Source organism: Hetaerina americana, unplaced genomic scaffold (assembly GCF_022747635.1).
Source record: "Hetaerina americana unplaced genomic scaffold, ioHetAmer1.1.p SCAF_4, whole genome shotgun sequence".
Classification (NCBI taxonomy): domain Eukaryota; kingdom Metazoa; phylum Arthropoda; class Insecta; order Odonata; family Calopterygidae; genus Hetaerina; species Hetaerina americana.
This window is the reverse complement of record NW_027286985.1, coordinates 57647844-57675726: the sequence shown is the minus strand read 5'-3', so window position 1 is coordinate 57675726 and position 27883 is coordinate 57647844. Positions and strand designations below refer to the sequence as shown.

At 40.3% G+C, this 27883-nt stretch overlaps 1 protein-coding gene across 1 annotated transcript; it reads left to right on the top strand.

Annotated features, from left to right (window-relative positions):
* On the top strand, positions 1-27883 carry LOC139692221 (T-box-containing protein TBX6L-like). Its single transcript, XM_071590286.1, has 7 exons — positions 1-82; positions 11205-11391; positions 21872-22093; positions 22151-22217; positions 25316-25453; positions 26381-26585; positions 27312-27883. Exons 1-7 carry the CDS (start codon positions 1-3, stop codon positions 27881-27883), a joined length of 1473 nt encoding a protein of 490 aa, XP_071446387.1.

Genomic DNA, 27883 nt, shown 5'->3' with positions numbered 1-27883 from the left:
ATGGACGGGACACAGCCCGGGGCCGACGGCAGGCAGCGCCGCGGCGCCTCCACCGACGCCCAGCGCCTCACTGACGACGCACGTGAGTTAAAATCTCCAAAGAATAAAAGCGGGGAGTTAGTAGCTTTTTCGACAGTGAGTTTGAAAAAAAAGTGCGCGAATAATTTTTTTATAGCAAGTTCCTAAGATATGCTGTTAGTTTGTTCTTCGGTCTTAAACCGGCAGCTTAGGTTGTAGCTGCTACGCACAGGGATCGTCATTTCATTTCTACATAGGAATTGTAAGGGATATCATGTGTTATTTTTTGTTGGTTTACACTCGAATCCTGATCTTCTCCTACATCTTTTCCCCACAGTGAAGCGTTCTGGTGTAGTTTTCTTTAAGCTTCCTCGTGATTCATAAAACTATAAACACGTTCGCCTCTCGGTTACACTATATCTTTCTGGATCGGTTTTTCTTCTTCGATTCACCACAGTTTGATTGGTAATAGCCCTCTCTGCTGCTAGTATGCATTTACAGATATAAAATACCCCGCAACCCGTCGCGGGGGCGGGTGGCGCCAGCCATTTAAGCGTACTGTATACCTAAACTAATAAATAAAAGTGACTTAACTATAAACGCTGTGACACTTGCATACCTATACGCATATCTACGTTATGTATTAATGGGTGTTTTCGGGTAAAACTTTAAATTCTACTTTTTAATTGGCCATGTATGCGTGCTTAGGTTACAATTTGCATCATGCTAGGGAAGAACGAGTTATTGAATTTGCCAGTGGTGATTTTCATCTTTTCTTTTATCCTTATGGTGCAATCTACCAATAAAATGTTGGCCCAAAATAAATCGCTCGGTGTAGACATACAATATCCATACGAGGTTGTTTTGATTCCAGAATTACCCATCGAGTGCAACCGAGGTTTTATATTTGTGAAAAAGCGTCATTATAAATTTAGAAGTGCGACTGTATTGTTCACAGAACTTCGTCGGAAGGAATCACTTGTACTCATATAAATTTGAAGCAGGTGCCGATTCTCAAAGTTAGGTGTCAGTTTACATGTCGCTGTGGAGTTTCCCTCCTCTAAAGACAAATCTTAATCGAAATATAACTCACTTATATTTTACAGAAAATATTTTAGAAAGTTAGACTAACGTTTATGAATTTTTCAAAAGGACTTTTGAATAACTCTTAGCTTTGAGAAAGAGTTTTCATATATCTCTTCTTAGGGCGCAAAGACTATTACAAGATATCAAATCTACCATTTTAATTAAGGTCATTTGTCTAAAATCTGAGAGATTTGTTGTAGAATTAGTTTTGAAATGTCAGCCTTCCGTTATCATAATGCGGTATCGTATCGCGTAAGGAATCAGAGTAGTTTTCATCGAAGTCATCATCTCAAGTTAATCAGAATATGGTACATAACTCTTTTAATATCATAACCATTAATAGGTTCGTTCCGCACAAATAGTTCGCGTAAATGTTGAAGAAATCTGATATCTTATAAACTTAATAATATTTAGTATAGTGGCAGTAATCGTTTTTACCTCGGGTAATATTTATTTACTGATTTGGAGTGGTAAAATGGAAAACGTAGAAACTATTCCGTGAAAAAAGATTGCCGCTGCTAGCTCCTATGATGTTACTGTAGGTAGTTTAATTACCGTAGTTAATAAAAATATAGTAATGCGCTCAGCACTGTAGTGAATACTTTTACGGGTGGTGACCTAACATTCCCCGCCACACGACCTTTCGACGGCTTGCGGGGTATTATGTAGATGTACATATAGATGTGCATGCCTGTAGTGGAATCACCCGAACGGTGACTTGCATAGTAGGTCATCATGTGTATGTACATTTAGATGAAAGTACTTGCAGATAAAAGTGTGAAAACCAAAGTTCCAAGGCCCTTCATCTTCCAAAGACGGAAAACTCAAGTTAATTGGGAAATTAACCTGTTTGGAGAGGCAGGCCATCCTTATTTGGCCACTCTAATGACTCATCGGTGTTACTGGTTTTTTTATGACAAGTCCTTGCTCCGCAACTATTCGCCGAGATTAAGATTATGTATGTTTACTATATAAAGGGAAAAAATTTGGGACCCTATACATAAGAATCTAATTTAGAAATTAAGTTGATTACCGAGAAATTTGTTTTTTAGTTAACAGCCTTTTTTACTTAAAATATTACAAGAAACGAACAGAAAGCTTCGGGTATTATTTTCGGTTATTCCTCGTTGGGAGGATCACTGGAAACGCGAAGATTGCATGCACAACTTAAAATGTTGAATAATTTCAAATCATACGAGTTAAACACTGAAACAGTGTAAATACATGGCTCCCTCCTCTATTACCCTCCTTTTGCTTCTATTACCCATCGTTATGGACATTGGAATTGGGCTGCCTGTCTTGTGGTTAGTATTTACTATTTAGTCGTATGTGAAGTGAATAGTGGACACCTGGTGCGGAATTAATCCCTGCCGCATATCTTAACCATGGCTTCCAGGGTATCGTATGGATGCAGATGAACAGTCATAGCTCGGCCTTACATCGGAAGGGAATACCTAGAAATAGAGTTAAACTGACTACAACGTAAAGGAATTGACTGCGCAGCAAAGCGATGTAATTAATCCTTTCTCCTTCCCACTATTTTTTGTCATAACTTTAATAAACATCGCTAATGGCAAATCGAACTTACTGAAAATAAAACAATATTAACCAAATGATAAAGATCAATTTAAAGTAAATGATTACATCAATGAAAAGGAAATGATCGATAACTACCCTAATGACTGGTGACCTCCCACATACCTTCAGCGTGTCCTCATAACACCCCTCCCTGACACACTCCTACCCCTGCACAGTACTTAGGCGTAGATTCCTTTGTTAACCGTTCGGTGGCGATTCCCCGACAGAAATTCCCCCCCGGGAGATGGGTGATGCCTCGGCCACTGCCCCTCCCTGCCCTGGTGGCCATACCCGCTAATACCCAACGGACTCCCACGGAGGCGACACCCTCGATCCCTAATCCCCACCGCAACTAACAATGACCAGGCAGTGAAATCCCCCGTGCGAACAAAGTCACAGCGGTAGTTGCCAGGGAAGGCAACAGCCATCTAAGGATATTTGCGCTATCAGGAATAGGTGAGTAATTCGGTAGGTGTGGGGCATTCAGGGAATGGAGAAAGGGTGGAGAGAAACCCGACGTCGGCATTAACCTTCTCTTTACAAACGGCCCCAAGGGGTCACAATTTTAACGGACTTGAAGTGCTCTCCATCTGGCACCCTAAGTAAGGATTGGGATACCATTGAAAAATCCTGAGACCTCTGGGATTCAAACGCGGGTCCTCAGAGTGAGAAGACATTCGAACAATCTCATTTTGGCCGATTGTTAAATGTTTTGTAGCCAATACATGGATAGATCTCTTTTTTTTCTCCGTACGAAATATCTCGTACGATAAAGCAATATAGGGAATCATACAATACTTTATTTTTGGAAAAAAGTAGGTTATTCAATACCAATTTATGTACACCGACACGGGCTCACTGTTTTCATTGCACTGTTATTCACAGAAATGTATGTGGATGCAATATGCTAACAATTACATGCTTTTTTCACATTAGACATAGCAGAACGAGAAGAAACAACTAATTAGCACATGAGAAAGGTTGTGAGTACCTATTCTGATTATTTTAGATTAGGATTGTCCAAATTAAAACTTGCTATCCAAGTTTAGCTTCGTTGATTATAGTCTGATTCTTTTTTTTCACAACACATAATTTTACCTGCTGTGTGCCAAACTTTACACGCATGCCTTTAAAGAAGGGCGAGATAGTTAATGGGTGATCAGTGATTGATAGGAGTGAAGAAGTATATAATTTTTAGTTGTGCGTGTTTCGGGCTGAAAACTCTATTCTCAAATTGGACTGCGCAAAACTTTGGTACAAAAGTTTTCATATTTTATTATAAATATACGAGGGTCATCCGGAAAGTAGTACCCGTTCGTGCCGCATGAAGTGCTGACGACGCGAGTAGCCGCTGGACGAGGTCAGATAGCTTCAGTGGCTTGTCTGCCTTCTCTGAGCCAAGTTGCGTGACGCTAGCATTGCCTGTGTTGTTTCTGTGATTGTTTACAATGTTTAAAAAAATTGAGAACGCCGCCAGTTGTGAAGTGAGGGCAGTGATTAAATTCCTCAATGCAAGAAACGTTCGCCCATGTGATATTCATCGCCAATTAAAGGAGGTGTATGGAGACAATGTAATGGACGAGTCGTCTGTTCGGCGGTGGTGTCGCAACTTCAACATGGGGAGGGGGAACACACACGACGATGAGCGTTCGGAGAGACCGTCTGTCATTACAGACCAACTGGTGAGCTCAGTTGACGAATTCGTGAGGAACGATCGGCGCGTCACAATTGATGACATCTGTGAGCATTTTCCCAATGTTTCTCGAACAATTGTTCATGAAATTGTTAAACACCATCTGCATTATGCAAAAATTTGTGCAAGATGGGTCCCTCGCGTATCTCAATGAGCTGGCGGCGAAGGACTATGCAGCAGGAATACAGAAACTTGTCACACGTTATGACAAATGCCTTAATTTGCTTGGAGATTATGTTGAGAAGTAGTTTAAAGTATCCTCTTTCAAATAAAATTTTTTATGTTTGTTAATATTTACTTTTGTGTCTTTATTTCACGAACGGGTACTACTTTCCGGATGACCCTCGTATTTTTGGTGGGATCGATATGTTTGTAGGTGTGTGTGGAGCGTTCGGCAGCTTGATGGAAGGTTCTGCGTTCAAATCTGGGTGATGCTACAGAATCCATGGGAAGCCATCGGTTGAACAGGGAAAAAGCCTAAATATCTCAATTGTATATATTTCAGGAGTTATAATTAATACCTTAATTAAGTTAGCTTACTTCATCCATCAAAAATCTCCTTGGGCTCGGTTCGTGTGATACCCTTTGTTTCACTTCCTCCAGGTTCGCGATTTTATTCTCCTACGCTCAGCAACTACAAAACACTTCATTTTTCATATAGAATTTGAGATTCATTTCCCACCTACATGGTGCCCTGTAGACAATCGCTATGGTGCGTGGCAAGAGATGATCGCACATTAGTCGTGCGGCATAAAAATTGCTTAAATTAAATCAATAGTGTTGCTCCTATGTGAACTGCCAATTATTTATTAAATAATTCAAATGATGGAATTCCCTTTGGTTTCGAAGCGTAAAAAAAGTTCTCCACGCAAGTGAGATGAGCTGATAGTGAGGGCGACTAGAAAAAAGTGTTAGATAAAAAAAAAATAAACCCACTCTAGACTAGTTAAAATAAATTTTTATCCTTGCTCCGTCGTTTGCAACTATCATAATCCCTTATCGTTATTGGCGAAAAATAAATTTTAAATCTCTCCGTTCTACAGTTGATATCTATAATCTAATGATTATGGTCTTTCATTATTAAGTAATCTACCGGTAAATGCAGGTTTGGCATGGACAAAACTACGAAATAATATTTTGTGACTCCTAAAAACACACAATCCAGCAACCTACTCTACATCAAGTCCCTCTTCTAAACTAAACATTCTCCTCTTCAATAAATTCTTCAACATCCCACTGCCGATAAAACGCCCTTCATCCATTTCTTCTACCTCCATTTGATTTTTCCCAAAAAACCCTTCTCCTCGCCCACCATACCTAGTACTCCTTCATTTGTTTTTCCTTGTGGTCCATTTCACCTTCTCCATCATTCTCCACACCTAAATTTCAAAAGCCTCCAATCTACTTCTATTGTACGCCTTGAGTGACCACGTTTCCGCACCTTACATAACTATGTTCCATATCAAATTTTGATGAGTCTTTTTTTAACATCCTTACCCAACATCCCTGTCATCAACTCCCTCCTCCTTTTAAAAGCCTCTTTCCCAAATGCAATTCTTCTCCTTACGTCCCTACTACTTTGACCATGTTGGTCCAAAACACTTCCGAAATACGTAAAAAATTCCACCTGCTCTATCTTTTGTCCTCCTGATCTGATATTTAGCTTAGACTTTTCTTTCTTGGAAATCGGATAACATTTGTTTTATTAATATTGAATCTCATCCCATATCTATCGCACTGAATTTCCAATTCACGCAGTAATGCTTGCAATCCCTTGGCTGACTGCCAAACTAAAGCTTGGTCATTAGCAAACCTAACTGATTTTACGAATTTCTCGCCGAATTTCATTCCTTACTCCAGTTCTTCCCATGCCTCTTTAATTTTTTCCTCCACATGTATGTTGAACAGTATCGGTGATAATGAACAACCCTACCTTACACCTTTTCCCAACACGGCCCATCCTGGCTCTGTTCCCCACTCGCATCTCAGCAGTCAGACATGTACAGGTTGCGGAATAGCCTCCTGTCCCTCCAATCCATTCCTATGTTCTGCAATAAATCCATTAGTTTTTCCCAACTCCCTCTATCAAACGTCTTTCTGAAATCTACGAAACAGGTAAATACGTCCTAATTCTATTCTATAGTCCTCTTGATTAGTTATCTCATTACTACAATAGCATCCCGCGTAGCTCTCCCCTTCCTACACCCAAACTGATTATCCCCTGGGTAATAATTTGCCCTACTCTCTATCCTTTTGTCGATGATCCTGAGAACAACTTTAGCTGCGAGGGAAATCAAACTTATTTTGCTTTAGTCCTCACATGATGCCTCTACCTTTTTCGGGATCGGCACTAACACTGATCTCACAGTCTTCCGGCCAATTTCCTTCCTCATATATACTGCGAATCAGCCTCTTCCTCCCACATTTTCCTAAACATTTCAGTAGTTCCGCAGGAATTTTATCCGCCCCCACGGCCTTATTTAGTTTCATCTCCCTTAATGCCCTTCATATCTCATCGCCGAGCATGCCTGGACCTAAGCTATCTTCCTCTACGTCATGTTCCTTTTGTATGTCTAACTTTGTTGGTCTAAGTTCTTTAGTATACAGTTCTTCTATATATTCTTTCCATCTCTCTTGAATCTTGCCTGCGTCAACTATTATCTTACCCGCCTTATCTCTAACTGTTAGCATAGATCTTCCTTTCTTACTTCCCGATAAAGATTTAACGTTGCTGTACAACGCACCAATTTCACCCTTCCTCTGCAAACTTTCCATATCCTCGCAATGCGCCTTCCACCATGCTTCTTTAGCTTTATTTATTGCCCGTCTCAAATTACTATTTAACTCTTTGCACTTCCTTCTGCCTAGCTCTGTGTTTACACCCTTCCATATTCTGCTCTCTTCTATCTTTCTAATCATCTCATCCATTATCCATAGTTTCCTTGTCCTTTTCCAATTGACGGTTTTTATAGTTTCTTTTTCGGATTTCGATATCCCTTTTTTGATACATTACCATTTTTCCTCGACAGTACTCAGCTCTTTACACTCATCCATGATTTTCTTTACAGCCTGTTGATACTCCTTCCTTGTAAATCCATTTAATCCTTCTACATTCTATTTCCTAAACCGCCGCCCCTGCCTTATCTTTTTGAAACCGACGTTACACTTCATGACAACTAAATTCTGGTCAGAGTCCGAATCCGCTCCCGGGGAAGCTGTGCGAATTGATCTCACTGTTCCTGAAGCTGTGCCTAACCAGAATATAATCTAACTGATACCTTTTCAGTCACCTGGCATTTTCTATGTATATCTACGCCTTTTGTGGTGTCTAAACCAAGTGTTGGTGATGACTAACCCCTGTCTCCTACAGAATTCAATTGCTTTCTCCCCACGGTCATTCCTCGTACCTAAACTGTAGTCCTTCAATCACCATCTCTTCCTTCGTCTACCATCAAATTCCAGTCTTCCATCGCTATAAAATGTATCCTACAGTAATGCTACGGGGCAGCTAAAGAATTTTTAACATCGTCGCAAAATAGACCTGCTTCAAATTGATTGAAGAGATTTAATCTGTAGTTTAACATTCGTCCAACTGAAAAATTTCCAATCATTTCCAACTTCATAATTAAGATACACTAATAAGCTCATTATAACGACGTCTTACTAAAACTAACCCCTTTTCTTTGTGCACGCCCTAATTTGGCAATCAAGCTAATTTCTTCAGGATCCTATCTATTAAAGGAAGATGCTACCATCGATGTACAAGACTTCCCGAATATTTTTTGTGCCTTTCGTATTTTTGGACTCGAAGAACATGTACGAATGAGACAGAAACGAAATAATTCTTCAAGGTTGATGGAAAATTGAAGAACTCAGTGAGGGAAGCCAAATTCCCTGTCGTAACCTGAAGCCAAGTTTTTCTTGACAGCAACCGAAAACGGAAAGGCATGAAGGACAAGTATGTTTGTTGAATCCACATATAACACAATATCGAGCCTCCAAAATACAGTAATCAACTCAAAGGTCGGTTTTAATAGTTAAGAATACAGTTGAAGTCCTAAGAGGATTTGAAATGCATGTGTTTGGAGTACGGAGGCAGGCTGATATTTTCTCTTCAAATGTAGGCATTTTAGGTAAAAGCTGTTTACTGAATAATTATTCTCTTCGACCGGTAAAAAGTGAAGACAACTGATTATTGGCATCGTTAGTACTCATAAAAGAAGTTACGATCCCAACTAAATAATTCCTCAAGACGCTATCCTAGGGATGACATTTCCCTTCAATATTTTCTTTAAATGATCCGGTTACCTATGGAATGATTCACGCGACCGCAGGTTTTAAGAAGCACCACGGATAGATCGCGTATCACACAGTTCACATACTTAAATTGGCGTATCGTCACAGATGCAAAGTAACCTTTGCGCATGAAAGATTGAAATCGCATTCAAACCAGTCTAAATTCAGCTTTCCGCTGAAAATAAATATGAGATCATTTTCGGGAGTTCGAAATTTTTCAATTCAATAATAGTGAAATCGTACATTATTAAAAACTCAGTCAAAAGAAATAGTGAAATGGCACATTCACCCGTAAACTCCATGAGTAGGCAAACTCAAAAAGAGTCCATATATTCAAAACCACTTATTTTGACAGCAAATCTCATTTTGAAAAATTCATCTATTGATGCCATTCAGGGCAAGAAAAATACTTATGAAAAAAGTTCAGATGAACCGAATCACATTTATGGTGGTTTTATAGTTATGAGATAAATGGCAATTATGAATTCCGCGTTCGAGTTTCGACAACGGAGTGATATAAACACGGGAAGGGCGGGGATGATGACCCGGAACTGTCCTGGAAATTTGAGCGGATCATTCCATCCTTAATACAGTAATGGGCTATAATTATTATAACGGTCACAAACCTTTTTTAGAAGTGCGGAGTGTGATTTCGTAGCGTTGATTGTTTAATTATAATTGGTTTTTCACACTGATGCCTTTCGAGTTATCGAGCAATAAATATAATTTTCCCAATTCGCAAGGTGCTTATAAAGGAATCTCCGCCCCCTCGCCATTATCCCTAAGCATCTTGAGAATTGGTCATTTCACTTGGTGGAGGCCATTTCACCTTCCCTCTCATCTTCGTCAGAAGAATACTTAATGCTAGTGCTTCTGTTTTTGGAAGCCTTTACCCCTTAATCTTAGTCCTCTTAATGCTAATTTTTTTGAATCCTTAATACTCATCCCTTGATATTTTTCCTTCCACCGATTTGCACTTATATATGTGAAAAGAGGGATGTTATGGCTCTTTTTTTCTGTATCCCATGGTAGAAAAAATAATGGTATGATCCCACGGTAAATAAAATAATTCGACTGAGGATGTAATCACACGACAATATGGGCGACCTAAAGGCAGAGGTATAGTTTACTCTTCATCATCTAAATGAAGCATACACATGTTAGAGTATTTTCCTTTATTATATTTATTCCCTCTGGCGATGGGGTTGTATGTTGAAAATAATGTTTTCCTATCGCACTAGAAAAGGTGCCCACAAAAATATTTTTTAGACTTTTGCAAACATTTTAATTCCTACCCTTTGGCTCTCAAATCCATTAAAAATACCCATCGCAATGGTGTATTCCATTGCATTTTATTCATCTGAGCGGCGGTCATGGAATTCTCATAATTTTTTTCAACGGTAGGGTGACGAAGAGAGACACGTGATTTACTTTAATTTGCCTTATGCATGGACGAGCGTTATGATTCTAGTTTTCGAAAGGATTCAAAAATTTCGTAGAACAAGGAGTTAAAATCCCAAATATTTTTGGGTTCGATGATATACATTTTTTTACTTGAGATACATCCACCCTTCATGGAATATCTTGTCTCAGGTGTAACATTATGGGAACTATTCTCATTGAATTGAAATACAAGCACTTATTTCACGCAAAAGTTATTCCTTCAACTGGAGTGTTCGGATAAATTTTCTGAGGAATGACCGAGTGTCTGTATATCAATTCAAATATGAGAATCGCATGCCAAAAAGTGAAAATAAGAGAAATTCAAGAATCATTTGCCGATCGATTAAAAAGGAAATAAAACTAACAATTTTTAGTGATATCAACGACTATTCGCGAGTCAATTTTTGGTCAATTATTTCATTTGAATCAAACCCTGAACCGCGTTTGCATACCTTGCTAGTCCGTTAAACATTCATTTTCCTTTTTTTTCAAATATGGACTTCGATTCGGAAAGTATTGGATACTCGAGGATTATTTGTGGTAAACATGAGAAATATTTGTCTCATAGAGGAATAAATTGATTGGATGCACATGTCATGTGAAAGAATGAAAGAATTACACCACGTTTGCTAATATTGGAAAGGTGGGTGAAATTTGGGCCACCAAACATGTGCGAAAGAAGAGTAAAGCTTTGTGAGAAGAAATGGGTATACTGAGGAAGTCATAGTTGTGGTCGCAGGGTCTCTTAAGGTAAAAAATATCACAGTTTTCATGAACAGAAAAGCCTGTATGAAATGATGGCTACGCACTAGGCTAGTTAGGATAACAGCTGTATCTTGAGCGCTTTCGCTGACAATCATTCTGAATCCTTTTCGTTCTTGGGAAAAATTACATTTCAAACTTGTCGTTTTTGCTGTTTGTCTGAATCAGCGGCAGCTGAGTATGCATGGATTGAACAGCATTTCTGGCCTTTCTACACGTACCCAAGGCCAATACCATCATTCCCTGCCAGCCAACTCTCCACCCACACTCCCAAATGCTCTCCCTAAACATTCATTACGACGCCCCCTCCTCTTCCGCCCGCCCGCAGGTCACCTAGGCTGGGCAGCCGGGTCGCAGCTGCCGGAGCACCGCCCCTTCACACGGCGCCACCCTTCGGAGTCGGCGGCAGCCACGGTAGCCGGGGCTGGAGGCGTCTCCGTCACCCTGGAGAACGCCGACCTGTGGCGCAAGTTCCATCGCATCGGCACGGAGATGATCATCACCAAGACTGGCAGGTAGGTGTGCGGGGGATAGTGAAAGGGTTCGCCTCCTGAACCTTCGGCAGTCGTGGTGGGGGAGGGAGGGGAAGGGCTTTTCGATTGCATGCAAGCAATTTTAGCATTATAATGCTCGAAGGGATTAGAATTGATCCCCTAAAGAATCCCCTACTCATTGATTGAAAGTAAATTATTTAGGGTAAACATCTGAGAATTTAAAATACATTTCATGTTTTTTTTGGTTAACTTCTGTCTCTTGGGAAATTATAGTTTCTGTGGAGAAATATGATCCGAAATTTATGTCAAGACTTTTTTTATATGTCGTTAATTCCTGGTACAAACGAGCCATCAAAAAAGATGGATTAATTTTTTTAAACATTGGAACCGAAAGCTTTGCTGTAATTTCTGCTTATTCATATCGTGTCATTCACCCGGTGTCCACCAATCCACGAACCGGAAACTGAGCACATAAATGACGTAAGTCGCAGTTTGACGTGGCTCAATTGCTCGCTTCATTGAAGTTGATGTCAAGGCTATCAAGTTTCCTCGATTTCCTGATACGTTTCCTTCAGATGATCGACGATGATAGATCAGCTTCATGCGCGAGCTGGTGCAAACGGTGGTCCACTCGAAAGAGGGGATGAGCATGAATAATTTACCCTGGTTTTCCAATATATTCGGCTCATTTCTTTCCGATGGCTATTATGAATGCGCATATTGGATGGTTTTAGGTAAAATTATGAATTTCAAGAAAGGTGCCCTTCTTCATAAGAAACTTGTCGTTGAAGCGCAGAATCAAATGAAAACTTAACCTTTTACACAACACTTGCCATAATCGAGTCGTCCTTAAGATAACTGTAAGTAAATATCTTCCATGTAAGTAAATAGTTTTGGAATAGAGCATATTCCTCTGGCTAATAGCAAGATCAATTAAAAATAAAACGTTCGGCCGGGGTAGAGTAGGCGCTTCGAAACCTGACAGATATTAAAACACCCAATGGTGATTACGTTTCCAGTCTCTTGTTTAGGCTTTGTATTGGTATACCTATTTTTCCTTTAATTTCTAATTCTAACGCCTGGACTCTCCTTTAGTTTGTATATTTTTATAACGTATAAAAAAGTAATTTTTATATGCCTAGGTTTAGAATAGAAGCGCTCTTGAAAAACCTTCGTTGATTTCTGTTGGAGAAAACTAACTTCTCAATATACATTTGTTATACTTTTTGAGTGACATGAAGACATGTGGAATTTAAGAAGAAATTATGTAGGGAAAAAGGGAAAGTCCTCGTGAAACGTTACAATTATTGGTGATATTTTAGCTTTCTCCGGCGTTCAATGGTCTGATATTTTTCTGTAATCTATTTTTGAGTGAAGGTAAACTCATGTTTGAATATGTCCTATTTATCGCGAGTTATTGACACTGCTCTTATGGAGAAACGGTGTCATTATTTCACCATTAGTTTCTTCTCTAAAGACGATACGATTACTTAATATTGAAAACAATGACCACAATCTACAAAAAAGCATCAAAAAATATAATATTTTTATTGTCAGTTGTGATTACCTATATTAAAACATGAATGGTTAGTCTTTCACGGTAAAATAACGATTCTTTACAATACCACCAAGAAACTCGACTTATACATTACTTTTGCTCCAGGGAAGAGCTTTTGAATTGACGCAGGCAATGCGCCTTGAAATTAAGTTATAAGTTCGTGTTTCTCTTTATCAGTTTTCGGCAATGGGGAAAGATAATTGATTAATAGGGTCATGATATATAAGGACAAAAATATTGTGTTTACTCGTCTGGGTAAATGCAATTATATTGCCAAGTATTATGCTTATTTTCTTATTACGCTTAGCATTGAATAAATCAAATGAAATTTTTAAACATCCAAGTGCTATTTAAAGATATTAAGGATATTATTTGTGTACTCTTTTATCTTTTGATTGTTACTGGGGTACGCGAAATTCGTCTTTTGACGAAGTCAATAGTCAATCTAATTTTTTTAAATTACGTAAATGAATGTTATTCGTTACTTAAGTAAATATCGGACGCTTATAGTTACTATTTTTCACTGTCAAATGTGTTTATAGCCCGTTGTATGGGAATACGTGATCGGTATAAGACTGAAGAAAAGAAATAATTATACTGTTTTCTTGAGCACGTTTCCCCTAATGCGGTGTACAACGAAAATGTTTTCACCGTTCTTCAAAGTTCACGAAACGAAATTGTTCCGCGAATTTCAAAGGAGTCGTAGCAGTTGGATCGCATGATACGCGATCGCTACTGTCATAGAGATGAAAATCATGTTGTGTGTAGCGATAATGTTAACGAGGAGAAAAGACACAATCGCGCCTTCACTAGCCATCGGCTCCACCATATGTATGTACATATGGCGGAATCATTTTCGAGCCCTTAATTGTCTTCGACTGGAAATGCGAAAAGCTTTTCGAAGGCCAGGTCGCTTCTTTGAGCATACCACTCGTGTCGGCGCTAGCTCAACGCGCCGAAGTGATTTGGGCTACCAGACGTCGACGAAAGCGGCAGTCATGACGCTATGCCCTCAAAGGAGGATGACAAGGATTTCGCACCCCGTCTCACTTTTCCTCCCTTTGTGGGAGCGGAGGGGATTAGGGTGGAGGAGTGTGGGTGACACCCTCCCCGTAACGGCGGCGCCGACAAAAGACTTCCGGGGCGCCGGCGGCGCCAAGGAGCCTCAAGACACACACGAAGCCCAAACGACCCCAGCTCACCCGCCAACCGCAAATGAACTCCGAAATGGACAACGAGCAGACCCCGGGTGACCATTCGGTAGGTACGTCCGGAGGAAGGAAAGAAAGAAAAAAACACCGTATAATAACCGCGTGCGTAAGGCGAGCTTGAGTCGAAGTGTTCTTTTCAAACTGAAGTGTCGTATCAAATCCTAGACCCGAGTGTAGAATGAGATGAGTAAAAGTACTTTTTAAAATTTCTGATGTGAAATTGAATCGATGAATTTGCATTCCGAGATAAAAATAATAAATTAGTAATAAATAAATGGGTGGGCTTGTTAACCGATTAAATTAACAGTAAAACTTCTCGATAGCCTGAAAATTCGAATGTTCGCAATCCGCATTTTGAATTACGATATTAGCCAAGAAATGGTCGCATTAATTGTTTGGTCGACCATGAGTCGACTTAAAATTGCTATGTGCCTGAAAGAGCAAGCAATTTTTCGAATGAAACTCAAGGTATTCGTTATAACTTGGAGTGGAGTCGAACGCTCACGACTGCATGTACTTCGATAGTTTTTAGCCGAATCAACCAGATGATTCGATTTTATAATATTTCCCAAATAATTAACTATTAAAATGCAGTTAATGCCACATAAAACCAATCGATCCTTTATGGGAAAGTCACGTCGACGCGGCAGTGACGTGTGGCGTGGCACGCTGCTACCACAGGGAAATCCCTTCAATCCGGTCCAGCCTTAACCACTTTGGGTTTCTCTGAAGATGGAACTGAGTGAAAAAAAAACTTTCCATTTATTTATTATACTTTACTCCTTAATTGAATTAGAGCCTCTTCGGGAACAAAATATTCGAGGAAATAAAAAGAAGGCCTCCATACCTCATTTCAATTCGGAAGCCAGACCAGCATAATTTTGCCTTCCTCAGATCTAATTTAAAATAAAATAAACAATAATGACATAATTGCCTTGATTACGAAAGTATACCTCATTCGATAGGACCAAGCATGTCATTTACATTGTAAAATACGTCTTCATTAATGTTCTTTTCTTCTATGACGGAAAATATTAGCAAACAATTAATATTTTTCTCCGTAATTTATTTTCTTAAAATAATTTTTGAGGCGTTTTATGATAAAACGATTTATTCAGTAACAATGAAGAAGATGGAGTCGGACCTATTTTTATATACCTGCTTCTCCATCTGCCGCGTTCGTTACGCGTAGCATTTGACGCTCCGACAGTGAAAGGCGATGACGAGATTCAATTGTACGCGTATGTATTTCACACAACCTCAGTTCTTGAAAACCCCCATGACACTCAACAATAATTACGTTCTCAACGACATAAAGGAAGCGAAACAACCTTTAGCAAATATGTTGGCCAATAAACTATCCTGGTTTGTTTACACTTTATCCAGATATTAAATAATTCCGACCCCTTTCACAAGGTCACCAAAATATTTTGCTTCTAATTACCCTATCGTGACCTATATACCATAAAAATTCCCGTACCATGAAAATACAGATGAAAATTTTTTTAATTCATTGATTTCCCCACCGAGTCACACTCATTTTCATAGTTCAGCCAAGACTTCATGCCCACCAGTTCCTTCTGTCACCATTTTCTTGACACTCGCAGCAGACGAGTTTTCAACTACAAATACCCAATAGCCCATACCCGCAAACCAGCCCCTATTTGTGGTCACAATTGACGTGGTCTCCTTTTACACTTCGATTCAAGGTGACAAAGGCCTTTACGCCCTCCTCTGCAGAGCCTCCTCTTCCACCGTCTTACACCCACTACCAGCTCCCTTTGAAGTCTCGCCGAATCCATTCCCATTCACAAACGCCTTCACTTTCAAAAGCCAAATATGCAAACAAAAGGAAGGAACGGCAGTGGATACAAGCGCGGCAACATCACACGCCAGTCTCTTGGAGGGCCTTCACGAAGAGACTTTCGAAGCAACTCCAGAAACCCTACGCTTTTGGTCAGATACTCGTGCTTTGATGCAATTTTCATAATTAGGGTCTATGACAAAGATTTTACCTCGTTAAATGAGTATGAAATTTGAATTCGATTCATTTCTATTCCCAATCCATTGTTACAACGCATTTGAACTTCCCGGTCACATACCCGAAAGAAAATTCATTGCATACGTACGCACGATGGCCTCCTCGAAACAATTGTAGTTACACTATTACATGAATACAGGACTATGAAACTCCGAGAACATAGAATCTGAAACTCCATTATGGGCTGGGAAAATATACCTCCATCTTTTTTATTTATACGAGACACTATCCAAACGTAAACACCGTTCGAAATCCTTAGATGAACGAATTTCGCTAATATTTCAACACCATTCATGCCACACATCTAAGCATCACATACATAGATATTCATACAATTATCATTTGTAATACTATATACCAGTAAAGTAACGTTTCATCTACATCTACGAAATCATCTCCCATATAAAGTCATACCCTGCGAGCCACCATTAGGCCATTGGAAGTGTTAGGGCATCAGCTTTTCATGTATGAATACGCACTTATAAATAAATATAATTATACATTTGCATACACGGAAAAACACGTTTTAAAGGCTCTAACCATTATAAATAAATAACGCTCATTCGTCCATAATGTTATATATATATATATATATATATATATATATATATATATATATATATATATATTAATATGAATAACATTGTAGACGGATGGGCGTTTTCAGATTAAATTCTTTATTTGTCGTACATTATATTTTTTTGAGTTCTTCATACCTTGTACCAAAGTTATCACTGTCCAAAAAATCCTCTCATTTCATTCTTCCTCTTTCACCACCTTCACAATCTCACAACCTCTAAATAGCTATCTCCTCCATCCACTTTTTTGTTTTATTCGAATTTTACCTTACACCTCTTCCCCACATTTACCCCCGAGGCGTCGATGCCAAGCGCTTGCTACCAATCCGGAGATCGCGGGTTCGATACCATCATTAGTAGGTTTTCCTGCACCCTGTTTTAATGGTTATCCCTAACATCCTTTCATATTTGTAATCCAACGTAAAATTCCAGAATTTGACTGTTTTTTGTCAACATAAAAAAGTAAATATTTAAAGCTACGCCATTAGTCCTCGTAAGTGGCATACTCATCCCCTCCACTAAATTATTCCAAGGCTCAAGAATATTTTTAAAAAACCTTTCTCGCTCTCTGTACACCATCGCTGCCAAAAATATTTCCACTCCGGACGTATTTACTAATAGCCAACAGCGGTGACGTTCCGCCACCCCCATGACCCACGAGACATACTGTATTTTTGTGACAAGTCCACCATCCCGACGACCACACACCCTGACCTGCACTCCACTCCGCCCCACCGCTTCTTCCTCCTGCTCTCTACACGCCCTTGTCAGTGCACGCGATGCAAGACACGCCCCCTCCGCCGCCACCTTTCTCTCGTCAACCTCCCCGACGCACACAGCCCTCCCTCTCCATATCGTCGTCGCGCAAGTAGCGTCCTCCTCTCCGAGCACGTTAGATCGGTCTCCTGCGTGCACGTCCCGAACCCTAGTTACCACTGTTTTTCCGCCAGGTGAGACACTACCCTGGTTCTCCTCGACCCTGCACACTCCCGTTCCCACGGCGAATTTGTTTCACCGCCATCCTAGAAGATCCACAGCTTCCTCCACCACCAACAAAGGAGTGCACGCCTACTCGCGCGAGGTCGCCCGCATTTGGATAACCAAGGATCATTCAACAGCCCCATTTTGAAACTCATCCACTCGCCGTTCCCAGACCGTTGAGAACACCTTAAACGCAGCCCGCCTCCTTTTTTCCCTCCTCCCTAATCCCTTGCCGACGGAAGTTCATATGGCACCGTGTCTCTTCCGTCTTCAGGCAAGAGTGGAACGGAGCTCCGAGAGCGGCAGGGGATTTGGGTGGGTGAGTTTAACTATCGCTGTTCTATTGTTTGCCTCTCAATGATTTTGTTGCTGTAACCTTGCGCCACTGCTGTTTAGAAAAATGTTTGTATATGTATGTACGTGTGCGCGCGCGCTTAAAACCAAAATACTTTAAAACTCACGCATTTGTAATTGAAAATGGTTTTTATAAAAAAAGGGATTGGCTAGCAAAAAAATGGGAGTAATTTTATCGTCAAAAATTCACACTTTTAGACTGATGGAGGCTGCTGAGAACGCAAAATATTATATTCCAAAAAAATTCGTGGGACCTTTCTTTCTTTATCATGTTGGTGTATGCGTCCCTTTTTTAGTTGGTGACACGCCTATAATTTTCAGTGTTATACACACCCTCTCACACGGGCGTCACTCCTCGAGTAGGCATAACCAGGGGTCCCTTGGGAGAGGGGAGGAGGGTTGGTGAACATTTTTACCTTCAAGTGGCCATGGGAGAGGGGGAGAGTGCTAAGAGAGGCAGGAGGCGAAGGGGGAGCCGGTCCCCCTGCATCGGAGGGACGCACGAGTGAGACGGTTCCCGCCCACGCTCACTCAACGAGAGCGGCGGCGGATGGCCTCGCCCTTTCCGGAGCCCCTGTGGCGAGGATGGGGGGGGGGGCAGGTCAGCCGCCGCCGGGCCCCATAGGGAAGGGGAGGCGACAGGGGACCCTCGACAAGGGGCCGGCGTGAGTGGGCGCAGACGCCGCCGCCGCGCTAATGGGCCGCCGCGGCGGCGCCACGTCCGGAGGGCCGCTAATGGGCCCCCCTTACACAAACACATACGCGAAAGAAGATAGACCGGAGGCCCTGAATTTGGCAAATGTTTCCATATGCACTTCCCCCACATGGGACATCGGCCAAAACACATGCTCTTGCCAAGAGGGCTGCGCGATTTTTATCTGCCAATATCTACCGTCGATGCATAAAAAAATATCGAGATGACAACGGAAAATTGAATTGGAAGGAATGATCTCATGCGATGATTTCAGGCTCTCGTCGTATGGAGCAGAGGCCACATGTTCACATAGCACGAGGATAGAATGTTAGGCAAGCGATGAAGGGGTAGAAGTAGGATAGGCATTTTGGACAGAATGGCGAAAGGCGCCAAGGGGTCCGCGGCTGAAAGTCCCATCCGACGGACGGCCTATTCATTCAAAGTGCCCTCCACAAAGCACCTCACCAAGTGGGGATCGAGATACCTCTGAAAAATATTCAACACCGCCGGGATTTGAACCCGCGTCCTCAGGGTGGGAAGCCAATACGGTAGCTACCGCACCATCTCGATCCCTGTGTAATTGAAGAACAGCTTATTGTTGTGAGGGTGTCAGGTTGTTTTGTTAGGAGAAACAAAGGAAATTATTGAATTCTCACTGTTAGTATGAATCCATCCAAAACATTCCTTTGATTAATTAATTTAACGACTTTATAGGAGCGAGATTGAGACTTCAATGACCCTTCTTCCACCTAACACTTACACATTACAATAAAGACAATCACAAACATCCATGCCCTAGGTGGAGGAAAACCCACCTAGGCGGGATTCGAACCTGCGCCCTCTGGGTTGGCAAGCGAGGTTGTTACCGCGTTTATTTATTTATTAAACGTCTGTCATTATGGACGAGTTTGGGATTTCATTGTCCCTTCTTCCACCTATCATTACACTTGAAAAATACCCAAGCCCTAGGCGTAGGGAAACCAGCCTAGGCGGGAATTGAATTCGCGACCCCAGGGTGGCAGGCGAGAACGTTACCCCGTCGCCATCGGAGTCGCCGTTAATGGTAGAATATTACATAATGATAGTAAGTACATATTCGATTAGTAAATCACCTAAATTGTTCACATAATTCGAATCGTCAACATCGTAAACCGACGGCACCATCCATATCGTTAAATCGAATATATCGCCGGTGATGCCAAATTGATGATAATTATCGGGGCAAAACTTCCCCTAAAAATTATCCATAGACTTGACCAATGGTAAAAAAGGGGACATTCTGTCCATACATTGTCATACCCTACCCTTGCTTACAATCCATGCTATTTTTGTCGTAGTGGAGAAAAACCTCGTATATTAGCTTCAAAATAATGTTTTAAAATCATGTTTTAACTTGAGCAGACAAATGTTTTACTGTAACTTGAAAATGGCCCACTACAGAAAGGATAATAAATAAGTTTTCGTGGTTCCCTACAAAATGAACAGAAGAAGAATCCATGCAACCAGGCCCAACATCTTATCTGCTATTCTGAACACTCTCCACGGCTCCTTTCCCTCCGTTCCGCTGTCCGTATTTGATTCTGTGTTGTTTGATCCTTTGATTTCCGTGTATATTACATGACAAACTCATATTGATTCGAATATTCTGCGAACATTTGAGAACCAGCCCTGAAATCATTCACTGAAGAATAAAAAAAAAACAGAGAAATGCTGCGCTGTTCGTGAAACACTGCATAAGGAAGGACAAAGCGGAACACATTCACTTTTTAAGTGGCTTGGGAGCCCCTGGTCGTTAGAAGGGACAACCCATTATTATTATGGTAGTCCACCGTTTTAGGTAGGCTTTCGATGGACACAGACTTAACTACCGTTACAGTTCTTAACCTCGCCTAACAAGATCCTTCCTCCCTTCATGTCTATTCTTCCCTTTCCCGTCTCGTTCTTCAAACATTTCCCCCTCTTTTCCAGCCTTCAACGTTCCGTCGTCAATAAAAACGCTCTACATCCATCTTCACTGCCTCCTTCGGATTTCCCCTGACACGTCTCTTCTCTACTCACACCATGCCTCGCACTTCGTTTGTTTTCCTTTCTTTCCACTTTATTTCTCCACACTAACATCTCAAAGGCTTCCAACCTATACCCATGTTCTTCTTTCAACGAAAAATGTTCCGCGCCATTAAGGTGATAATAATAATAGGAGACAAATATAGAATTGTGCTCTTAAATTTTTCCTTTTTGGGATATTTTTCGCTTTGATAAGTTCAATATTAATATCACTTGCCCCACACTACTTCTCAATACCCGAATAGAAAATTATCTACTACAACAGGATGCGTCTCGGTCTGTAAACTTAAAAGTGATTAGTTTCAAATTTGGATAAGAAGAGAAAGATACTGCGGATAGAGAACTGCGGTGGAAGAATTAACAGCCTATCAGAGAACTGAAGATGATTTACAAATTAATTCAATTTGATAAGTAATATTATTTTCAAATTTACTTTCAGGAACAAAGGCTATACAATTACTATCGTATGTGCGATAACATGCGATGGCACTCCCCTTGGAGATATTCTGGATTCACTCCTGCTTCTTCCACTACATTTCCATGTCTATTGCTCCAACTACTCCATCACATGCCCTTACCGCAAAAAATGAGATCAAGCGATATTGAGTTTATGCAGTACGACTTATCAAGACGCGGTAGTGAAAATTTCCCATAATTTAGGATTCTTCTCTTCGTTATTATTCTATACAGGTATCCTCTTTGTATCTTGTATCTCAAAAGCTCTGAGCCACGGTCTTCGTTTAAACTGCGCGCGATTTTCTAAGTTTTAATTCAAATGAATAAAAATATACTTGGGTCGTAATTTATGATCAGGGATTTTCATATATTGTTATTTAATCCAATTATGCAATATTTATCGCTATAAACTTTTTGCCTGCATGTGCGCTGTCTTGATAAAAATATAACTCCATTTCTTCTCGGCGGCTGAAGACCAATTAAATGTATTTCACTCCACTCTATTTGCTGTAAGCCTTGTCAGAAATCAACATAGGGATTTCTCTCTCTCTATTCCACCTACAGGCGTATGTTCCCATCGCTGCAAATCTCCGTATCGGGCCTGGACCCTGATGCGGAGTACTACTTCCTACTGGAGCTGGCCCTGGTACCGGCGCCCGGGGCGCACCACCGCCTGCGCTTCTCGGGGCGGGAGTGGGTGGTGGCGGGTCGCGGTGAGGCCCAGGCACCGGCCGGCGCCCGCACCTACGTCCACCCGGAATCTCCGGCCCCGGGTGCCCGGTGGATGCTGGGTGCGGGCGCCGCCCTCGGGGGTGGCGGCCGTCCTCAAGAAGGCGGCAAGAGGAAGACCGCCGTCATCTCCTTCTCCAAAGTGAAGCTGACCAACAACTCTCTCGACGGATGCGGACACGTGAGTGCACATCACCCTAATCTGTTTTTGTGCTCGGGACGACCTAAACGCCCCCCTCTTTAATGGCCGTGAAAACAGTCACCGATTTACGTCGGATAAGCATGGGAAAGAAGAAAGAAAGACATGAGAAGCAAATCGAATCTCCCTTGTTTTGGAGCTGAACTGCGAATAATTTGACCGCTTGAATCTATGAAAACACTTAAGAAATGAGCGCTAAGTTTTATGATAGTGTTCTCTACCTCTACGTTAAGAGATGCTATTGAAAATGAAATTAATGTCAATTAAGAAATAAAAGTAATGTGACTTTTTTGCACACACTTATAAACGACCATAAGAATTTTTCTCTCCACATTTCTGATGATACTTAACATTATTTCTCCCCTATGGCGCAAATGAACTCAGCTGTGGGTCGCCTCCCCTAAATACTACTTCTTAACACTGAATTAATTTATTTAAATTGTTCATTTTATGCAAATTACTAAAAGAATTTCTTATCTGCACTATGCAATTTACTGCCGTTTCATATCTTCCAAAATTGTCAAATATTTTTCAGACTCTCTTCCAAACAAATGATTCTTTTACTAAATGAATCACTGATCTCCTATTGAACAAATACATCCTCCCAATAGCCAACATCTCTGGTTCAATGCTTGAAGTTTCAGTGAATGAAGGGAGAGACCCCATTTCTGATACTTCTAACTACTAGTCAATTACTTAAGCAAAATAAGATGTTTCTGAATACACTATGGCTGCCAACCCCTGAGAATTAAATTCCCTGCGAAAAGGCAAACTATGAGTAGGCTTAATATTGGCAATAAAGGTCGACAAAAACAAACCATGTGCCTATTCACTTCTTACATCTATGGTTCTTTTCCTCACTGTATTTTCTTGATGGTGAGTTTTCCTAACCTGTGGAAGGCTAAGCAGCATATTCAAATTGGTGACTGAAAATCACTTTCTCAGGAAGGGATCCACACACACACAAACTACCCTCTCACTCATTTTCATGACTTGGGATCTCCCTTCCAAAAAGAACGAGTTGTGCTATACGGTCTGTAGTTTAGTCTGACAACAATTTCAAAAAGTAAAAATCATTTACCATGACTGGGATTCAAACCTGGGTCCCTCAATGCCCAGCCGAGTGCTTTAGCCAGTTAAGCTAGTGAGGCATCTTCTTACGCTCCGAAATTTTGGGGGTTTTAAAGGAACAAGATCTTATGATAAAATACTGTACATAAATGTCACAGGTATTCAATTCCTCCCAGCTCAATTTTATGGAAGTTCATGTTCATTAAATGAGGAACACAATGTATATTTCCATTGTTCTTTATTTACGTACAACTAGTTTCAATGCTTAGGCATCATCATCAGGCACAAATTAATCATGTCGCGGTCCATTTATATACCATTAATGAGGGAGAGGAGAAGTGGGTGTGAGAGTGGGGGAAGGAGGGAGAGGTTTTGATACATAGACGTATCTTTGCTATATGAACAGGCACTGATAGACAGTTCGAAAATTTTATGAACAACCTAAATCCCCAATGAGAAAGAACAAAATAATCAACTAAATTTTCAATGTATCACAGTGTCGAGAAAGGGGCGGGGCTTTGAATTTACAATTTTCTGGGAAAGTACCACCCACCACATCATCCCCTTCAACTCCCGCCATCACAAATCTCACAAACTTTCCACTTTTCATTTCCTACTAAACAGACTGTCGGCTATTCCTCTCTCCAAAAATAATTGCTCAAGAACTCAAAACGATTAAAGATTTAGCAATGAAAAATAGCTACAAAAAAAATTTAATTGAAAAAATACTACAAATAAAACAGTACTTTAAAGCAAACAATCTTTTGTTCAAACCAGTTAATGTGGAGGAAATAGGTTACAAATGGTGTAAACTCCCTTATTATGGTTTGATTTCACAAAAATTGCTAACCTAGGGATAAAATAGGGAAAAATTTCGGATAGCTTTTTACTATGTGAACAACTTAAAATCATTCATGAATACTACGAAAGACAAAGTGGAAAATCAAAATAAAAGTGGAATTTTTAAGTTAAATTGTAAGGACTGTAGTGCTATCTATGTAGGCCAAATGGGTAGATGATTAAAAACACGAGCGGAGGAACATAAACGCTGTTTTAGAAATTGGGACCTCAAGCAATCTCACTTTGCCAAGCATCTATGGGAAGAAAATCATGGGAGTGATTTCAATCCAGAACTCATACACCAGATAGAAAAAGGAATGAGGATAGACAAGTCGAAAGAGCTGGAAAACAGGAAGAATTTAAAAACGAGTCATTTGGTAAACGATTCATTGTTTGAATACCTCTCCCCAACCATGAAAGTACCTCTTTCCTTCACCGAAAGACCCAACAACCCCCCCCCCCCACCCACTGTGAACCCACCAATCACCATTCCTGATACTCCCCTCGCCCCCTTCCCATCAACACCGATCACAACCCCACTTTTTTCCCCCTCCTTCCCCCCTCCCACACCCACCCCTCCTCTCCCTCATGAATGGTATATAAATGGACTGCGACTTGATTAATTTGTACCTGATGATGAAACCTAAGCGTTGAAACTAGTTGAACGTAAATAAAGAACTGTGGAAATATACAGTGTGTTCCTCATTTAATGTCAAAGGTATTTGTAGTCATACTCGTTGTGCCACAGTCCACAAGGTTAAAGTCAAATATCAACACTAGGGTTTTTTATCTTTGACAAATTCTAATTGTTCTAGAATCTGTATTCCATGTTAAATTGAAGCATTATTTTATATGTTCCATTTCAATTGAATGTCAATTGGTGGAGCAAGCCTATAAGAATAAATTAAATCATCATTATGGTGAGCTAGGTAATAATTAAGCTATCTATGTACAATGTTAGTAAGTATGCAAAATATGAGTAATATTTAGAATTTGCATAGTGGGATAGGTACTAAATGGATATAGTTTTTTTATAGAGATAGGCATGAATGGTTTATTTCTGTACTATATTCCCTATTGATATTATTTAATTATTAGATATGTAGTAATACAATAAAACAATAAAATCGAAAAGCCACACTGATAACATCTATTTCTTTCCACTACAGGTTGTGCTGACCTCGATGCACAAGTATATTCCAAGGATTCACATTGTTAAGGCCTCAGATTATTTGTCACTATCATGGGGCCCAGAGGCCATCTTCTCCTTCCCTGAAACTGAATTTGTTGCTGTGACTGCATATCAGGTGGGTGCATGTGCAGTGTATATTGGGACAGAAGAAATCCGCATGATTCAAGCCTCAGATAATCGGAAAAGCTGTCAGCTATTAAGTCTAGATATAAACCCTTTCAGTGCCAAATTTGTTCAGAGCAACACTGATGTATTTTACCAAAAATACCAGTATCACTCAAGGCAACTATTTTCCCGTTGGCTCTAAGTGTTAATAACAACTGAATAATTCTCATTTTTATGCTTTATTCTCTTTCAAATAGCCTGGTAGTTTGCGCACAAAATTAAGTAATTAATTATGGCACTCAAAGGGTTAATATCAAAGGTTTTGAATGTATCTGAATCTCAGGATTCAGTTCTTACTGCCAGAAGAAATTATAGAGAGGGAATTAAGTGGCCTGATTATGTGGCTCAGAAATCATTTTGAAGAAGGTGCTGTGCTAAAAAAACATCATTTTTCTACCACATATCACTGAAATTAGTACTTCTACTGTGCTGACAATCACTATGACATATTTCATCAATATTATTACCTTTTCACCCGAAGAATTTCAGTTTATGTACTAAATAAATATCACTTAGCAATGTTGTAGATATAATATGTTTAGAAATCATATCAGGACTAGATAATTCAATTGATTCAGTATACTATACATGCTCAAATTTTGTTAGCAGAAATTATAGATAGTAAAATTTGAAACATCTGGAAAAGAACAAACCTAGACCTAAGAGACACTGTACTTATATGCACCACACATGAATTGCATGGCCAATTGCATGTATTAAATAATGTATTTTCTAGAATACACTATTGATAATGATACTTAAGATTAAAAAAAACCTTCATCAAGGGAGATTTCAATTTTTTTACAAAAATATTTTGACATTGACTTATTATGTACATAGTGATAAAATATGCTGCGGGATTTTCTATTTTTTGTAGAATGGAAAAATTACCAAACTCAAAATAGACCACAACCCATTTGCCAAGGGCTTCAGGGAGACTGGGATGTCCAAGAGCAAGCGCAAACTTGAACAGATGATGGTGGAGGCAACAAAAGACGAGGATGACAGAGGGCAGTCAACAGATGAGGAGGAGCTAGTAAAGAGTCCCTGCTTGGACCACAATAACAATGGCAGTGGCTCAGGTAATTGAAATTCAGAACTATCAGAAATTTTAATCAGTGTAAGCATACATATCTAAGATATTCAAAAAAAGGTCATTTAGTAATTACCTAGTGCATATAGGAATACCCACCCACTCAGTCAAAATTGTTATTTATTGTTGATATTTTCCCTAGTCTATGGAATTAAATCATTTTACCAACTAGTCAAAATTTCTTTTTGATTAGAGGGATTGATGCATGTTTCTGTTCATGCACAACCTGTCGCATGTGATGAAAACTTATTTTTACAAATGACGCATGATAATAGAAATAGAGAAGCAGACTGTAAACTATAACGTCAATTAGAGAAGCAGACTGTAAACTTAATTTCAGTGTGATAGCATCACACAAAGGAGGGATTTGAACGATGAAACTAAGCAGATGTTGCCAAGATGCAGTCCATGAATTATTAACTGTAAAAATGAGTTAACCTATTTCAATATCGTGGCAATTGTTCACAATCTTCACTTGCAGAGATATTTGACAGAATTGAAAAAGAAACACTTGTTTGTTGACTAAGTTAGAAATGAAAACTTTTGGCCTTGGTTATATGCCAATCCACACATACAATTTCATGTGAAAACTTTGTCAAACATTCAACTACCTCGTGCATGCTTTCGGTTTCTTCTCATTTTTTCTCAATATTTTTTATTGTTTCAATCAATCCTCGAGTCTTCCCTTTTCCTAATTCTCTTTTACACATTATAGGGATCCAGAGGAAAATCCGCCCATGCTCAGTACAAAGCAAGGAGTCAGCCGGAAGCAGACGCTCAAGATCCCCAGTGAGTTCACCAGAGGGGTCGCATGAGGGAAGCCATGGGAGTCACCAGTCAGTTGCAGATGACTACTCAGCCATGGATTTTCAGGCAAATCCCAGGCTGCCAATCTATGACCACTTTCCAGGATATTTCCCATTGCTGTGGGCATCATTTGCACACCAAGCAGCAAAATACAGCCCTCATCATCAATATTACTCAACGCAGGGCTCTGCAGCACAGCAGCATTTGGACCAAGCCATGTCAAGACTTGCTTTCCCCCCCTCATCCCCTTTCCTCCCATCCCACCATCCTATTCCACACCCCATGGTAATCTCCCCCTGGAAGGCACCACTCTACAGCCCCACAAGCTACAACTTCTTCTCACCACAGGCAGTCAACCCTTATCTGCAACACAACCTTGCACCCCCATGTACTAACATCTCCCAATTCCTAACTCCAAATCTACCAACCAATTTAGAGAAACCCCCATACCTCCTGGATCTCAGCTCCAAACATGCTTAG

Bases quoted from the DNA above. Each gene is read 5' to 3' on its own strand.
- LOC139692221 (XM_071590286.1), top strand. From the start codon at position 1: ATGGACGGGACACAGCCCGGGGCCGACGGCAGGCAGCGCCGCGGCGCC. The intron at 83-11,204 runs GTGAGTTAAAAT...GCCCGCCCGCAG, and splicing joins GCGCCTCACTGACGACGCAC to GTCACCTAGGCTGGGCAGCC. The intron at 22,218-25,315 runs GTGAGTGCACAT...TTTCCACTACAG, and splicing joins CTCTCGACGGATGCGGACAC to GTTGTGCTGACCTCGATGCA.